The 18,313-nt window shown below is 48.2% G+C and overlaps 2 protein-coding genes across 2 annotated transcripts in view; one reads left to right on the plus strand and one right to left on the minus strand.

Moving 5' to 3' along the window:
- The window catches only part of LOC147116322 (adhesion G protein-coupled receptor G5-like), a 793,199-nt gene that overhangs the window by 197,693 nt on the left and 577,193 nt on the right, over positions 1-18,313 (plus strand). The gene's annotated exons all lie outside the window — the stretch shown is intronic.
- LOC147116323 (uncharacterized) overlaps positions 1-18,313 on the minus strand; it is a 135,478-nt gene that overhangs the window by 49,455 nt on the left and 67,710 nt on the right. Inside the window, exon 5 of the mRNA XM_085989549.1 lies at positions 10,489-10,602. Coding sequence (XP_085845675.1) covers positions 10,489-10,602 — 114 coding nt within the window. The remainder of the gene's footprint in view (positions 1-10,488; positions 10,603-18,313) is intronic.

The raw sequence follows: 18,313 nt of genomic DNA on the forward strand, positions 1-18,313 counted from the left end.
TCACGGAATGAGCGTTAATCATGGCCATAAATCCTTCCACCACTTCATACAGTTCCCCAAAGGGAACAGTGTGAGGATACGTACGATGATGACCTCTTGCGCAATGCACCTCCTTGGACCCTCAGTTGCAGATGCGAGGGGGCAAGTTGTGCAATTGTTAAATTTTTCATTTTATTGACATGTAAAATGTTGGCCCAGTAATTCCCTTCCAACTGCGCGAGTACGGTCGGGGTACTTACGCATCTGGCCGGATGAAATGCCGGTTTTCAGCATACACAGTGCTTTTGGGGAAAACCGGCATTTCCTGTCCTCTGAACGAAGGGGTTCAGAGGCAGAACGCGTGCGACTGCACAGGCAGCGCGTGCGCAGTATAATTCGCCGCTTTCATTACTGCTTTCAGTGAGGTCAAGTCCTTACAACTTACACATGAAAAAAGCATGGGTACAGTTGCTCCAGAGGCTGCGGAGGAAGATATTTCTTATCGTGGAGCTTCTGAAAGTATGTATGTCTGTATATATTCCTTTGCGTGTTATGTATATATTCCTTTACTTATGTGTATGAATGTATTATTTAATTATGACTTTCAGAGAAAGTAACTTATTGGAAAATCATAATTAAAAACATACATTCATACACATTAGTAAAGGAATATAAAACATACATACATATACGTAAAGGAATATATGTGGACATACATACATAACTCATTCTCACATTCCATTCACACAGCCACAATTGCTCCTTCTACCTTCCGTTCTGAAAACCCTTTTAAAAAAAAAAAATTTTAACTTTAAAACTTACTTAAAATTTCTTAAAATAACTTCCCTCCCTTTCCCAAACAAAAATATTGCATTTCAGAAGCTCCACGATAAAATGTTTCTTCCTCCGCAGCCAATGAACCACTTTACACTTGCTTTTTTCAAGTGTAACTTCTGAGGACTTACCCTCACGGATTTCATGAATGAAATCTACGAAGTTCACTGCGCAAGCGCTGTCTGTGCAGTCGCACGCACTCGAGGTCTGGAAATGCCGGCGTTCCCCGCATGCGCTGTTCATGCTGAACGCCGGCATTTCCAACGGCCAGATGCGTGAGTACCCCGAGCGCACTCACGCCTTTGGCCGCGAATTTCTGGCCCCATATTTGACAAATGTATTAGTTTTTTGAAGATGTAACTAGCAGGGTAGATAAAGGGGAACCAGTGGATGTAGTATATTTGGATTTCCAAAAGGCATTCGATAAGGTGCCACATAAAAGATTATTACACAAGATTAGGGCTCATGGGGTTGTGGGTAATATAGTAGCATGGCTAGAGGATTGGTTAATGGACAAAAAACAGAGAGTAGGGATAAATGGATCTCTTTCCGGTTGGCAGGCTGTGCAAGGATCAGTGTTGGGGCCTCAGCTATTTACAATCTATATTAATGACCTAGATGAAGAGACCAAGTGTAATGTATCCAAGTTTGCTGATGATACAAAGCTAGGTGGGACAGTAAGCTGTGAGGAGAACACAAGGAGTCTGCAAAGGGATATAGATAGACTAAGTGAGTGGGCAGTATTGTGGCAGATGGAGTATAATGTAGGGAAATGTGAGGTTATTCACTTTGGTAGGAAGAATAGAAAAACAGAATATTTTTTAAATGGTGAGAAACTTTCAAATGTTGGTGATCAGAGAGTTTTGGGTGTCCTCGTGCAAGAAACATGGAAAGCTAGCATGCAGTAACAACAAGCAATAAGGAAGGCAAATGGCATGTTGGCCTTTATTGCAAGGGGGTTGGAATTGGCCTTTATTGCAAGGATGTGATCGCGTTAGAGAGGGTGCAGAGGAGGTTCACCAGGATGTTACCAGGGCTGGAGCGCTTCAGCTATGAAGAGAGACTGGGCAGATTGGGTTTGTTTTCCTTGGAGCTGAGGAGGCTGAGGGGGGACATGATTGAGGTGTACAAAATTATGAGGGGCATAGATAGGATGGATGCTGAGGAGCTTTTTCCCTTAGTAGAGGGGTCAATAACTAGGGGGCATAGATTCAAGGTAAAGGGCGGGAGGTTTAGAGGGGATTTGAGAAAGAACTTTTTCACCCAGAGGGTGGTTGGAGTCTGGAACTCACTGCCTGAAAGGGTTGTGGAGGCAGAAACCCTCACAACATTTAAGAAGCATTTGGATGTGCACTTGAAATGCCATAGCATACAAGGCTACGGGCCAAATGCTGGAATATGGGATTAGATTAGACAGGGCTTGATGGCCGGCACGGACACGATGGGCCGAAGGGCCTCTATCCGTGCTGTATTACTCTATGACTCTATGACTCTATAAGAGTAAGGAAGTCTTGCTACAATTGTACAGGGCCTTGGGGAGACCACACCTGGAGTACTGTGCACAGTTCTGGTCTCCTTATCTAAGGAAGGATATACTTGCCTTGGAGGCGGTGCAACAAAGGTTCACTAGATTGATTCCTGGGATGAGAAGGCTGTCCTTTGATGAGAGATTGTGTAGAATGGGCCTATACTCTCTGGAGTTTAGAAGAATGAGAGGTGATCTCATTAAAACATACAAGGTTTTGAAGGGGATTGACAGGGTAGATGCTGAGAGGTTGTTTCCCCTGGCTGGAGTGTCTAGAACTAGGGGGCATAGACTCAGGATAAGGGGTAGGCCATTTAAGACTGAGATGAGGAGGAATTTCTTCACTCAGATGGTTGTGAATCTTTGGAATTCTCTGCCCCAAAGGGCTGTGAATGCTGAGCCTTTAAGTATATTCAAGGCCGAGATAGATAGATTTTTGGACTCTAGGGGAATCAAGGGATATGGAGATCGGGCGGGAAAGTGGAGTTGAGGTCGATGATCAGCCATGATCTTATTGAATGGCGGAGCAGGCTCGAGGGGCTATATGGCCTACTCCTGCTCTTACCTCTTATGTTCTTATGTATATATGACATGTAACCCTTTTGAATATATGATAGAGAAACAGCAAGGATGCCATATCTCTACACTATGGAGACATGTTCCTTTTGTGTTGCCATAACTACCATATGAGTCTTGCTGGTCAAAAACAGATGATGTAAGGGTATCCCAAGACTAGAACCTGCGTAATCTAAGGAGCCTTAGACGTGGCATCTTTATGATTGGATTTTGGCTTTGTGGTGTAAGCCAGTGATTGGTTCAGGAGGACTTCATGGGTTTTAAATGAGAGTAAGGGTATAAGAAGGGAGTCTTAACAGCCACAAAGGGTAGATGATTTGAGGAAGAATCAAGGAGACACCCGGGAGACGAAGCGAGACGAGAGACAAGAGACACAGGGTGCAGCTCACTCACAGTTGCGCTTCTACCCAGAGGATAATGGTGTGAAACAAGTCTCTACTGTTCTCTGTAAACTGCTGCTCGAATATTGTAATGTATTAAGTCTTGCTTGTGCTGAAGAAAGTTAAATCACAGTCCCCAATATGGGTCAACCTCGAATCATTTGGGACCAGGGTCCCTCTGGGATCTTATAAATTGGCAAGTTTAGCCAGGAAGTTGATTAAACAGTTGATACTTTTATAAACTATTCAGTGCAGGCAACATCCTAGGACTGACGTGGCTGATCACCTAGTCAGTTAAGGAGTGAAAACCTTCGGGGGGGTGGGGGTAGGTCACTGTGACCTACCAGTAGTAACAGCAACAATTTAATAGAAATGGTGGCTTGACAGAAGTTGAGCATGTGAGGGTAAAGAGTTCAGAAAATTAAGTGTAACCTCTTTAGTATCGCTTCTGATAGAATTGGCGAGTGCGCCCAGCCATGAGTGGACCACTCCAAGTGTCAACTAAAAATATACGAATTACAGGGCAAGTTAGACTGCCGCGAGGCTTTCGTGTCCGCTGTTACTGCCCAGGTATGTGGCGGGGATGAGATAAAATGGGATGATATAGAACGCGGAGCCGCATGTTAAAATAACTCTAAGAGTGGTGACTGGAGATAGTGGGATGTGAAACCCGTATGCATGATAGGACTCGAATGATTACTAACCCTGCTGCCCAGCTAGCGGGAATCCGATCATTACGGGTCACACAGGAGGTTTTTCCCCGAAAATCTGAGTCAGCACAGGCATTGGCCAGGGAATTGGCATCAATCAGAGGCAGTGCAAATCCATTAGAGGTGAATACAGCCTGAGAACATTTCAAGTAAATCCACAGAGCTACAGGACGCAGACTTGAGAATTGTTCTCTGGACAGCCCTAGGTGAAGGGGTACGATTAGCCATAGACCCAGTGGTCCTGGCTGCTAACCAAAATGTGGACACTTTTGTTACTGAGGTTCTCAATGTTTTGGGGATAGGGACTCTCAACATCATATTGCCACATGGCTAATTGTGCTTGTAGCTCACCAACCTTATTCACCACACTTTGTGCATTTATGTACGTGCTTTCTAAGCCCATTTTTAAATTTTTCGTAGTCTTTCTTAGTCTGCTACTATCTAATATGGTAATACTTCCACCTCTAGTATTCCTTTCTTCTCTAGTACTATCCAACACACTCACTCATTTATGCACCTTGTTCCTCTTTTCTATTGCTATATGCTGGTGCCCATCCCCCTGCCAAGCTAGTTTAAACCCTCCCCAACAGCACTAACAAACCTCCCCGCGAGAATATTGGTCCCGGCTCTGTTGAGGTGTAACCTGTCCGGCTTGTACAGGTCCCACCTTCCCCAGAAATGGTCCCAACGCCTCAGGAATCTAAATCCCTCCCTCCTGCACCATCTCTCTGAGGTTCTCAATGTTTTGGGGATAGGGACTCTCAATCTGATGGGTTTGTGCGCTCGAACGGTCCAGGAATGTGCTGAATACCCCACAGCCTTTGCCAATTGACTTGTCAATCTGTACAAATGCACCTGCAGCTGTGGTGATCAATCCCTGAAATGATGAGTTGTACAAACACGTGTGTTTGGCACAGCTACAGCCACTAGTCAAGCAGGCTCTGGGAGTATCTGTCTCCAAACACAGCCCGTGGGCAGAAATTATTAGAAGTGTTATTCAGGCATGGGCAAATGTGAAAAGCCTGATCACCAGACCAGTCATTTCTGTTCCCGAAGGTAAACCTGTAACAGCAGTTGCGGGACCCCCAGAAAGGGAGCAAGGGGGTCAGGATAGGAGGAGGCTGATGAAATGTTATAATTGTGGGAAACTAGGCCACAGGGCCCGGGACTGTAAAGGCAGGAGGCAAAGTCCAGCTCCCAGCTATTGGGCACCCTCGGGCAGGCCAGGACCCTGTGCTTTGGAGGATAAGAAGAATAGGCTGCTGGCTTTAATGACCACTGCCACTTAAACCAGTCAAGGAGGGAACAGAGAGGGAGTGCAGGTTTCAGCAGTGGCAGCGCCTCCTGCCTCAAGTACCGACGGTCTTGGGCAGGATGGAGTTAGCCAATGAAGGGAGTCGGCTCCCCCAATGCAGTCGCTAGTGGGGTTCTGACATGATGGCCACGCTTGACCTGTGGTGTCTGCCATTGTTAATGGGGGCCACGACAGACAATGCTAGTTGACACAAGGTCAGCAGTGACTATCATTCATACCCCACATCCTGAGCGCCATGCGGCAGCGCGAGGGGAACGCTTGCTTGTAAGCAGTTTTGATGGATCCTTGCAAGTTGCTATTAGGGTCCCTGAGTTTCGCTTGACAATCGGTGCGATCGTGTGCGAATTGCAGTCTGCAGTAGTAACGTGTACTAAAGATGGGAGAGGGATCTTGGGTACTGACGTGTTGGGACAATATGGAGTTTTAGTCGATTATGCAAATGAATGATTGTGGTTCGGGGGAGGCTGTCCAGACCTGTGGGCAGAGATTTCGGACGTTCATTCAGTGTTCACCATTAAAAAGGCAGAGCAGTATCCTCCCTTGACCCACCCAGACCCCACAGTTCAGGCGCTTGTTCAGGATTATGATGAAGTGTTTGCTAAGACTAAGCATGATTGCAGGCGCATGAATGTGGAGCAAACCATAAACGGGCCACCACATCCGTCTGTTAAGCAGTATCCCATCCCAAATGACCGTTATCCGTACGTGAGAGAGACCATTCAGTCATTGTTACAGCAGGGCGTTGTTAGAGCTGGCGCTTTTACTACAAATTCTCCAACTTGGCCTGTAAAAAAAAACAGCAGCTGGCGCTTAACCATTGACTACCGTAAACTGAACTCGGTTACTCCAGCACGTTCACCTGTGGTGCGGGAGACACATATCCTCCTGTCCCAGATTCCAACAGGTTCCAAGTATTTTTCTACCCTTGACATTGCCAATGGTTTCTGGATTATTCCCATGCTCCAGCAGGATCAGTACAAGTTTGCTTTTATTTTTGAAGACCAGAGTTATACATGGACTCATCTACCACAGGAGTTTCACAAGGCTCCAACAATTTTCCATAAACATATGACTGCAGCTAATAAAACTTTTCTCGACCCGATTGTTTGCTACAGTACGTTGACTATTTGCTTTTGGCCACCGAAACAAAGGAGGGCCACTTCCGACTCCTGGAGGAGCTTCTCCGAATGCTGCAGGAGGAGGGGCTGAAGGTGAACCCACGTCAGGCACAGCCAGTACAACATCGCGTTACGTTCCTCAGCGTTTCTGTATCAGTGGCTGGCCAGGAGCCCGACAAGTTAAAGGTACAGATCATTCAAAGACTGCCTCTGCCCGCTTCCAAGACTGCTTTACGTTCATTTCTCGGCTTCGTTGGATATCAACGGACATTTATACCCAGATTGGCCGAGTTGGCAATGCCTTTATATGAACTTTTAAAAGGCAAAGTGGACGATGTGCAGTCTAACTGGACTTCCTAACATACCAAGGCGGTTCACCTGTTAAAACAAGCGGTCATGCAGGCGGCATTGCTTGTGGCCTTTAATCCAAGTAAACCTTTCCACCTTGAAGTGGGAGCGACTGACCTAAGTTTAGCTACAGTCCTATGCTAGGATGTGCAAGGCAAGCTCCTACCTATTGCATATGCCTCACGAATTCTGACAGGCATGGAGAATACCTATAATACATGCGAAAGACATTTCTTGGCTATCTTCTGGGCGGTGAAACATTTCACCTTTATAACTGGTCTACAGACCTTGGTACTACACTTGCCACACATCCCGTCAATCTGTTGAAACCAGGAGACACGTGGGTCTCCTCCGCGCACCTCAGTCACTGGACGCTGCTGCTAACGGAGTGTCTTTTGGACATGACTCCAAAACACACCACATTGTTACCCCAAATGATGCAGTACCAAGGGGAACTGCTTGAGTGCCCACTCTCTTTGCTTGACTTTACAACACACCCTGTTCAGAAGGACATGATAACTGGCATTCCTGATATCTATACTGATGGCTCATCCTTCCATGTAGACAGCAAACCAGCAACCGGATTCGCAGTACTTTTGCCAGATCGAACTCTTCAGTACAAATGTACTCTTCATTCTGCCCAGTATGCTGAAATAGAACATCACTGCAGGAGTTCCTCGGGGCAGTGTCCTGGGCCCAACCATCTTCAGCTGGGTATGTCGGTGTGATGTATATAAACACACCACGCCAGCATGTGGATTCACACTGGATGAACACTCTCCTAATTGCACAGTGGTCATAAGCTGGTCGAGCCATAATCAGGCAAGGACTGTTTATGTAGGGAGAGAGAGATATTGCATTATGACTAGTGCTTCACATCTGTTCCACAGAGAGACTCTCTGGCCTAGAAATTCAGTGTGCTGCGCCACCCATTAGTGCCTTAAGAGGGTGCTAAGTGGGTCGGAAGCTACTGGCCATGCCTCCCGCTAAATTCAGCGGGACGCTAATGGTGGTGCTAGCCGTTAGCGCTGCGCCGCTACCGATGATGTCATCGGTATGCGCAGCGCCCCGCTAACACCCCGATCGCGATATTTAGATGCGCCCCCTGCTTTAACACCGGACACTATTTGCGACCGGTTCAGGGGGGCCTACCTGCGGCGGTAGAGGCGCTAATTAAAGGAGAGGTGCGGGGCGGCCATTTTTTTTGCTGGCCGCCTGCCAGCACCTCTCCACGCTGCCATCCCCGGCCTCCTGAGCACCCCCCCCGCGGAGTGCCAACTGCATTCCAAGAGCCCGGCACTTCTCCTCAGTGCCGGGCTCTTTTGCCGGCACTTGCGCTCCTCGATCGCGCTGCACAAGGCCCCTCCCCTTTAAGAAGGGGAGGAAGGCCTGCAGTACCGCAGCACGCCGTGCCGCAGCATGTGGCGCTGCGGCACGTTGCGCAGCAATATTCAGCTGCAGCGCCCCAAGAGGGATGCGGGGCACCTCCAGTAGCGCCACGCTTCCCTCTGGGGCACGCAAACTGAATTTCCGGCGGGCGGCCTCGACTGCTTCTGGGGCGCTACTTTTAGCTCCCTGGCGAGGCTGGCGCCCCAAATGGGCTATAGTGAATTTCTAGGCCTCTGTGTCCAATCAATACTCCCATGTTTTGCCTTTGCCCGGTAGAGCCAATTAGAATTGGCTTGGTCATTGCAGGGATGTTTTATGGTGTTGGTGTGGAGTGGTGCCAAACTGGCGCATCATGTGGCAGCCATATGGATGTACAGCATCACGTGAAGTAAATCTGGCCATGGTGAGGCCATCCCCGGCCTCCCAGGCAGCCATGTGCTCGGGTGCTGATGCCCTCTGTCCTGTGCAGCATCAGGTGATTGCGGAGAAGGTTGGTGCTGCTGTTGTTGGTGCTGCTGGTGTGCCTGGTGTGCCTGGTGCTCCTGGTGTTGTGGTTGACCATGGTCAGATTCTGAGGACCAAGGTGTGACAGTATAAAAGGCATTCCTGCTGATGGAATAGATGGCAGGTGAAGTATAGATGACAGAAGCAATCTGTCAATGGTGAGAGAGGTTCTTCCAATGAACTGACACTGGATGGAGACTTTGCTGGAAAGACTGCAGCCTGCAGAATCTGCACTAGGAATGCAATGAGAAACAGCTTCTGCTGAGGAAAGTGATCATCTGTCAGGTGGGATCTCTTATAGTACATTTGATGCTTTCAACTGATCAGCTGGAGCAATGGCCACTGAACCCCTGCCTCAGGTTGACAGACATGGATCCTGAGCAGTGGATCCTGGCCGTGCAATTAAATTTAAAAGGTAAGGTAAAAACCACTCTTAAGGGTCTGACAACTAGCTGCTAATAATTTAAATTGGGTCGCCCACCTCTGCCGGTTGGATCAGGTCCGCGCCGACACACATGTCAGGGTGGAAAGCACATGGGAGCGGGATGACAGCTACCAAAAATAGCAACTTTCCGACCCAACCCACCTAATCACGCCCGTTACCACCCTGGAAAATTCAACCCATTGTGTCTTTACCAACTGAGGCATCTCGGAAGAATATATTCTGTTTGTACCATGTGCCAAAAAATAATCAAGCAAAGGTAATGAGGTAAAACTGGTTTTGAATGGTGCAGTCTCCCTCTGTGGATTGGTTCAATGCAGCTGGAAATAAAATACAGCTGAATTGCTCATTAGTTTGTTGTTGTGAATTGTGAGTATCGACTGTTCATCCTTTGAATGTTCTTTTGATTAGAATGTGGCATCATGTCAGTTTCATGTGGTATGAAAATATTGACTAGAAATTCCATTAATATATACCGTAGAAAGGACACACATCATTGCACATAGTGCTGTGGCAGCAAGACCTTTTATAGAACCTGTTCTCAATCTCTACATCAGAGGACAAGTCAGCCACACAAAGCAGATGCTCTTCCAGTCCTACCACAATCCCAGTGACTGCCAAGATATTCACCACTTTCACCAGCCCATTGACAATGTCCAAACCAGTTCTCAGGATAGAAAAATGCAGGTGTACACTTTGCAAAGAATTATGCAACTTAAATGAGCACAACCAAGAGTGGCTCAGTAGTACCACCACTGACCAAGCAAGCCGAATCCTGAAGGACATAGCTGAGACCTCCTGCCACTAAATTTCTCTCTTGCCCGCAAGCCAGGCAGTCGGTCGAGAGTCTGCACAGAATTATTTAAATGAGGCCCTGCTGTTGAGATCGGCAGGGCCTCCACGTCCCCGGCCTTGCCAGGTTCTTCGCCCACTACTGGCCTCCCCACACCCTTCCCCTCTCCCCGTTAATATCGCAGCCCCTGTCTCCCACTTTTCATTCAATAAAATCCTAATTCTGGACAGGGTTGCCTTAGACATCTCTGGATAAATAATATGCTCCTGTAGGTAGATGTTTCATGGGTACACAGCTATATTCTCATGGTATACGGAAGGAGATGGGGTGGAAGAACTCAGATATACTCAGATGATATTAGGAAGTTTGCAAATTTAAGGGCTTGTTCACTTGAAACCCATGAATTAAACACTAACTTAAGCTGAAGTAAGTCAGAGCCACTCCAAAAATACTGCACATTACAGATTAAGAGTGAATAATACCCACAAGTAAACCACAAACTTAGTAACAAACATAAACACTGACAGTGTGGAATCCATATCATTGCAGATTCAGATGGAGTTTAGCTCTATTACCTGGAATGAGGTTTTGTTCTTGAACTGAGTAACAACGGCTTTAAGAGATCTGTCCAACCGATATGGCAATTTAACCCGAACAGCAGCAATCATCATCTGGTCATCAGAGCCCACCTGTAAAACAATTATAATATATATATATATATATATTTGTTTTTTAAATGCTTTTTATTCCATTTTGCTGAACAACTCACCTACAAGAAAATACAATGAAATGCAACACCTGCCCTTTCACCTCCTCCCTTCCTACCATCCAGGGCCCCAAACATACTTTCCAGGTGAAACAGCGATTTACTTGCATATCTTTCAATTTATTCTCTGCTCACAATGCGGTCTCCTCTGCATTGGGGAGACCAAACGCAGATTGGATGATCACTTTGCTGAACACCTCCGTTCAGTCCGCAAGCACGACCCTGAGCCTCCGGTTGCTTGTCATTTTAATTCTCCACCCCACTCCCACCCTGACCTCTGTCCTCAGCCTCCTGCACTGTTCTAATGAAACTCAACGAAAACTTGAGGAACAGCACCTTATCTTTCAATGAGGCACTTTACAGCTTTCTGGACTCAAAATTTAATTCAAGAACTTCAGATCATAACCATTGCTTCCATTTTATCGGATAACAGATGCTGGTAATGGTCCTGCCGTTGTCAATTACAGCTCCTCTAGACCCACCTTTTATTTCTTTTCTTGTCCCATTAACACCCCTTTTGCCTTGCACCATCATCCCTTTTGTCATTTAATCACTCCTGCCTTCCACCCTATCACAGACCTTCCCTTTTGTTCTTTCCTCCCCTCCCATCACTCTCCATAGATGCTGCCTGACCTACTGAGTATTACAAGCATTTTTGGTTTTTATTACAATGAAATGCTGCTTTTTATAATTCCATGGTGACAAGTTGAAGGAGGCAGACAGTGAACTTTAAAGCAATCTACACCCTGTTACTGAAAGGTACATTACTAATGAAAGAAAGAACGTGCATTTCTATAGCAGCTTTCAAGACCTCAGGATGTGCACAGTGCTTCAAAGTAAGTCCTTTTTGATGTGTAGTCACTGTTGTAAAGTGCAGAAACATGGCTCCAATTTGTGTAGAGTCAGATACCACAGACAGCAATGAGATAAATGACCTGAGAATCTGTTTTTAGTGATGGTGGCTGAGGGATAAATATTGGCAGAACACATGAAACCTCCCCAGCACTTCTTCCAAAGGTGCCATGAGATCTTTTATCTCCACCTGATTAGGCAAATAGGGTCTCAGTTCAACATCTCATCAAAAAGAGGGCACCGTCAACAGTGTAGCACTCACTCAGCACTGCACTGGTCAGCCTGAATTATGTGCTCAGTGAGCTTGATTTTGCCATTGGGGGCGGGCTGGCGCATGTCAGGTGGTTTTCATGTCAGGACCCCACCTCCGATGTGAAGTGGAAAAAAAGTGCGATTTTGCCTTAATTGGGCACTTGATTTCCAGCGTGTGGAAACCCCTGGCCCAATGAGTCTTTCATACAGAATGTCGCCTCCGATGACGTCATCAATGCTGCTGCATTTAAGGCCTGCAAGCAGCCTTGCTTCTTCTGGAGACTTTAAACTTTATGCCCATTGCTGTGATCGCTTCATTCAGCAACTGTGTCCAGCAGTAGGCCAAAGTGTGCTCCAAGGTTCGATGAGGCCTCCCTACAAGCTCTGCTGGAGGGAGCAAGATCAAATAAGGAGGAGCTCTTCCCTTCCTCGGGGAGGGTAAAGCCTCCCCAGCAGACTAAAGCTGTGTGGATGCAAGTGGCCCAGGAGGTCAACTCAATCTTTATGTGCCACAGAAGCTGGCCGCAGCGCAGGAAGAGGTTTCATGACCTTCTCCACACAGGAAAAGTGAGTATGACTTTCCCATCACCCTCAATCTGATCCCCATTGCCTCTCCTCATCAGCACTCTGCTTTGCCAACCTCTTCCTCCACATACCACTTAACACTAACATCCCTGCACCCTTACCCATTTACTCTCTCTCTATGGTCACATTCACTTAACTATTCGACCATGCAGCCCTCACACTCCCTACCACTGTGATGCAATGACAACAACTTACAACACACAGGGAGGGCCCTTTGTCTCCTTCTAAGCATCTATGCTATGGATTCTCTACACTCACTCCTTTATTCTCACTGAAACTCCACTTGTGTCCCTCATTGCAGGAAAAGAGAGCCCACAATAAGAGGGAAAGAGCGAGGACAGGAGGATGGCCACCCTCAGTGGCCCAGCTCACCACCTCGGAGAAGGTGGCCCTGGAAATCGCCGGTGTCGAGGAAGATTCGCAAGTGGGGGATGGACAGACGGGCGCATCACAGCAAGCTGGTGACAGAATAGTTTGGCATCTCTCTCATTCACATTGCATGAGTGACTGATAATGATTCTGATGCTCTAACAGATTGACTTATGATCATCTGCACAATTCAATGTGCATGCAACCTTTACCTCACATCTCTAACTCTCCTTTACTCCCCACAGGACCATCGACAGCCCCCGAGATAGAGTAGTGTTGTCACCCAGTGTATCACAGCTCACAAGTGAGCATCAGCAGATGGTGGAGACAGCAGTGGAGAGTCCTCATCGGAGGGCACAGGACTCTGCAAGCTCGGCTCAGCTGCATGTTGACCCTGTGCCTCCGGGTCCATCCAGAAGGAGAGCGGTGCTAGAACTCCAGGAACAGGTGCAGGAGTCTCTGGCAGGTTTTGTCTCCAGGGTCGCTGTGAGTGTAGAGCAAATGGAGGAGTCCATCGGGAACATGAGCAAAGCTTTTGTGGAGGCATTGGCGCATGAACGCATCACCACGGAAAGAATGGCAACCTCCGTGGAAAGTATGGCTACGGTAGAGGAGAGGATGGCTATGGCCATGGAGGAGCTCAGTCACCAGAGTGTTGAAAACATGGTCATTGTTCAACTTGATGGTCAGCTATTGAGCATAGAAACCAGACCTTCATGGAAGTCCTCTGGAGTAGGACTTCCAGTGCAGTAACGGGTCCTCATGGCCCCCTGAAGTGCAGCAAGGTGCTGTCAAGCCACTTGCTAGCTCTAAAGTGGAGCTGACCCATGAGAGGGATGTTGGTGGCAGACAACAAGGAAGTGGGGGCTCCTCTCCAAGCACTCACACGACCATGCCACTGCAAAGCCCTCGGTCAGAGCCCCACCAGAGTCCTTACCCAACTGAGGTGGGCGTCTCATCCCCTGCACTGCCGCAGGAGGAGCAGACTGTTGCTGAGCCCTCACAGGTTCGCAACCCCAGAGGACGGCCACCAAAGGTGTCGAGACAGGAGCAGCAAGAAAGTCAGCAAGGGGCCTCCACATCTGCTGAAGCCACAGGGGAAGCACCACGTAGGAGCTCGCATAAGAGGGAGATAATGCACAAGTAGTCACAAGGGTAGTCACTTGGGTGTTATGTTGTGTTTATTTTTGAAATGCCATCAGTTGCTTGTTGTGATAAAAAATTCTGATGGCAAACTGTTGAAGTTGTGGCCTGTGTCATTTCGCAAATGGGACTTCCACATAGAGTGCTTAGAGTGACTTGCAATTGTTAGTATGGTGGTCAGAGTGATAGGAATCCGCAGGTCCATTGTCGATGCTCTGGTAAGAAGGTGCGAGGCAAAAGTGTTTGATTGTGCAGGCTAAGCAAATCTGGCCAACATGAGTGCGTCCCTTGCATGACGGGCAGCAATGTGGTTGCACTCTGGCGCCTTCTGGCCTGTGCAGCTTCAGGTGGGTGAGCAACAGCTTGGCGCTCCTGTTGCTGCTACTGTTGGTGCTGTTGTTGTTCATGGTTCTGCTGCTGCCACGGCTGGTCTTCGTCCGAATCTGATGTCCAGGAGGAAAGGAAATAAATGGTTCCCATGCTGCAGGTATATGCCTCAGTTGAGGAAGTGCTCAGTCAAGGTGGGGAGAGGGGTTTCCCAGGAGATCACACTGGAGATGGGTGTCAGGCTCCAAACTTCCACAACAATAGGTATGCCTGCTAAAAGTTCCCCCAGACCTGAGACAACAAAGTTCTGCCACCTGCAAATGATGATTGCTGAAAACTCCATTTTAATGGTGGAGCTGCAGCTGTTAGTAAGCAGTCCACTTGTGAGGCCACCAGGATTCACTGGCGTGTTCCAGAGGAGATGTGCAGGACGGGGGGAAAGTGTTAAAATCAGAAAGGCCTCTCAAAATGGGATTACAGAGGCAATTAACTGGTTGTTAAAGGCCTTAAGGGTCTATCCCGCCTCTTGGAGGCGGGATGGAAATGGGGTCTGAAACCCCGATTCTGGGAAAATTGCTCGGAGGCAGGCTGGAGGCGGGATCAGAGCCGCCCGCCATTTTTTGCGATTTTAACACCGCACACGCCTCCAATCCCGCCTCCTCGGGCCTGGCAAAATCGAGCCGTCTCTAGCGAGGGGCTTGAACCTATAACCGTCTCACTCAGAGTTGAGAGTGCTACCACTGAGCCATGTCTGACAATTAATTGCAACATCCATAGGGTTAGAAAATGGAAGGGAGACATTCTGAAAACCGATCAGTTCGGGTTCATATCCCATTAGTGGCTGTGGAAAAATCACAACCAAAGCCTTGTGTGAGTTATGGTGCATACCAAGAGTGGGATATAAATCTCATACTGCGGATCTTCAGAATGTAGTCTGATTATTTGTTATCTGATTAGTTTTCTAACCTCCTGACAATGTTGGAGTACTGTTCTACTCGCAAAACCCTAATACCTCAACTAAGTGCTTATTCTTCATTGGGTGAGCCTGGACAAGAAGTGTTAGCAGTCTATTTTACCTTGGGGGCCTTCACAGTTAAACCCTATCCTATCCTTATGCGACATCCACACATGTGCTTTTGGATGCTCATCAAGAGCAGGAGCTTTGGTCAGTGCTCCTCCTCCAGCATTGAGTCGAGTTACAGAATCCAATCTGGCATCTCGGCACAAGTCAACTAACTCAGCGCCAATCTTTCCTATTAGCTGCACGGCCGTGCAGCTCTCTGCGGTCCCGCGCAGCTCCCTGCAGGTCCCCCGCAGCTCTCTGCGGTCCCGCGCAGCTCCCTGCAGGTCCCGCACAGCTCTCTGCGGTCCCGCGCAGCTCCCTGCAGGTTCTCCGCAGCTCTCTGCGGTCCCGCGCAGCTCCCTGCAGGTCCCGCACAGCTCTCTGCAGTCCCGCACAGCTCTCTGAAGGTCCCATGCATCTCTTTGCGAGTCACACGCAGCTCTCTGCGGTCCTGTGCAGCTCTCTGAAGGTCCCATGCATCTCTTTGTGGGTCACGCGCAGCTCTCTGCGGTCCTGCGCAGCTCTCTGAAGGTCCCATGCATCTCTTTGCGGGTCTCGCGCAGCTCCCTGCAGGTCCCGCGCAGCTCTCTGAAGGTCCCATGCATCTCTTTGCGGGTCCCACGCAGCTCCCTGCAGGTCCCGTGCAGCTCTCTGAAGGTCCCATGCATCTCTTTGCAGGTCCCACGCAGCTCCCTGCCAGTCCCACGCAGCTCTCTGAAGGTCCCATGCATCTCTTTGCGGGTCCCACGCAGCTCTCTGCGGTCCCACACTGCTCTCTGCCGCTCTGCCGGTCCTGCGCAGTTCTCTGCAGGTCCCGTGCAGCTGGTGAGCTGGCTTTTGAATAGAAAAAACGCACATGTGCATTATTTTGATTGGCCCACGCAGCCCCTTAAAGCGGCCCGCGGACGAAAAAAATGTAGAGGGAACATTGCTCAGCACACACCTGGAATTGAACCTGAGACCTTCTGGTCTGTATGCTCAGTTATATTTGGCTGAATCTCCTGTTGGTGCCACACTGCCCGATTTAGCATTTGAAGCAAAGTTGTACAACGTGGCAGGGGAGAACTGAAGCAAGAGATGTGACGGTGTTACCCTGCTAAAGTGAAGGAAAGGGTTCTAGGTTACGTACGCAAGTAGTTACTGTTAGGGGAGATGGATAGCCACCCTATAAGATCCAAAGTTATTCCCCCCTTAAGCAGAGTGCACTGTGAGGGTTAGTTGTCCAGCTGTTACTTTTAGATGGCAAAGAGTGCGCTGGAACACAAGGCTAAGTAAGAAAAGCACAAGTGTGTTACCTTGCCTGCTCTGCTCAGGTCACTCTGCCACTCATTGTCAGTGCCACCTCCCTCCTCATGGCACGAGTGACCTTTTTGCTAGTTTTCCTGTCACGGACACCCTGCACTGTCTCTTCTCTATTCTATTTTATTGAGGAGGTTTTTCAGGTCGGATTCAGTGAAATTATGATGTCAGTCAGCCTCTATACCTTGCCTTGGTCCCTTGTTTACCTGCCTCGGCCAGGTTGTTCTGTTTTAGAGATTCTTTTAATGTTGTCCAAAAACAGTCAAAAGAGATGCAGTTAAGCCAGGTGACTGTTAACTGAGTGAGCCAAGCACTGTTTCTTACTTATCTGTTGCTCCCCCAGTCTGCTGGAGCAATCTTTAGCCAGAACTAGCATTTAAAGGCTGCACTCTAATTTCATGCACTCCAGCAGATTACACACATTTTACATGGGTTTACATCAATCACTGCTCCAATGGGTAGGTACATGAACCAACACAAGAAGTTCATGTGTAAATATCTCTCCAGGCCATCAGTGGGTGCAGCTCATGTCTCATTGGAGCAGATGAGGCCCAACTCACTGTATGGAATTTCATAGCTACAAAATTTAAAACTTTTTTAAAAAATGGATAGAAAGAGTGAACTGGATGAGACTGTCAAGCTGCATCTGACGAGCAGCCTGGCATCTCCAGAGGAACACTCCCTTCCCCATGATTCTAGCACTCCACAATGGCACCGTATTTATTCAAGCACCATCCCAGATACACCGACTCAGGATGAGGTACCACTGAGACAGAGGGGATATCACTGGGTGAATCACCAGGCACCAGTGAGCAGGAGGAGCTGGGAGGGAATGAGGGGAAACAGACATCTCTTTCCACAGGAGGCAGAAACGGCTGGCCTTGCTGAGGAGCCCAGGGACCAAGATCCCAGGAGCCCGGTCTTTAATCGATTTATGATTTGGGAACATAGATGTCATCTGCACAAAGTGGAGATGGTCTCCTCTCATGTGGTGCAGTTGGAGGAGTCCACAACCTGCACCAGCTGTACAATGTAGGAGGTGCGTCATGACATGAGAAACAGCCTGATGACTGTGGCAGTCCAGGAGATCAACGCAGCTTCAAGATGTCAAGAAGAGGCTCTAAAGGCAGTTTTCACTTCCAGAGTGGCCGAGATCATTGCTTCCTTAAATGTCTTGAAGAGCACCCTAGCTCATGAGTGAAGAGTTTTAGGCAGAAGCAGTAGTCACCCTGGAAAGAGGTAGCGGTAGTAGTCAGGCACAATGAAGGGACAAGATGGTACTGAACAGGAACATATCTGGCAATTCAACAACAACTTGCATTTATATAGTGCCTTTAATGTAGGAAGATGACCTAAGGTGCTTAATGGAGGCATAATCAGAGAAAAATTGACACCAAGCTGAAGGAGGAGATACTAGGAGTGGTGACCAAAAACTTGGTCAAAGAAGTGGGTTTTAAGGAGGGTATTGCGGGGAGAGAGGGAAGTGGAGGGATTTAAGGGAAAGAATTCCAGAGCATGGCGCTGATACGGGTGAAGGCACAGCCGCTAATGGCAGGATCGGGGTGGGGAGATACACTAAAAAACAGAGTCAGAAGGATGGAGAGGTTGGGGAGAGTTGTAGGGATGGAGTAGGTTAGAGATAGTTAGGGGTTGTAAGAATGGACAGGTCATAGAAACATAGAAACATAGAAGATAGGAGCAGGAGTAGGCCATTCGGCCCTTTGAGCCTGCTCGCCATTCAATG

Source organism: Somniosus microcephalus, chromosome 6 (genome assembly GCF_052327205.1).
Source record: "Somniosus microcephalus isolate GS21.2 chromosome 6, FLI_Smic_1.0, whole genome shotgun sequence".
In the NCBI taxonomy this organism is placed as follows: Eukaryota; Metazoa; Chordata; class Chondrichthyes; order Squaliformes; family Somniosidae; genus Somniosus; species Somniosus microcephalus.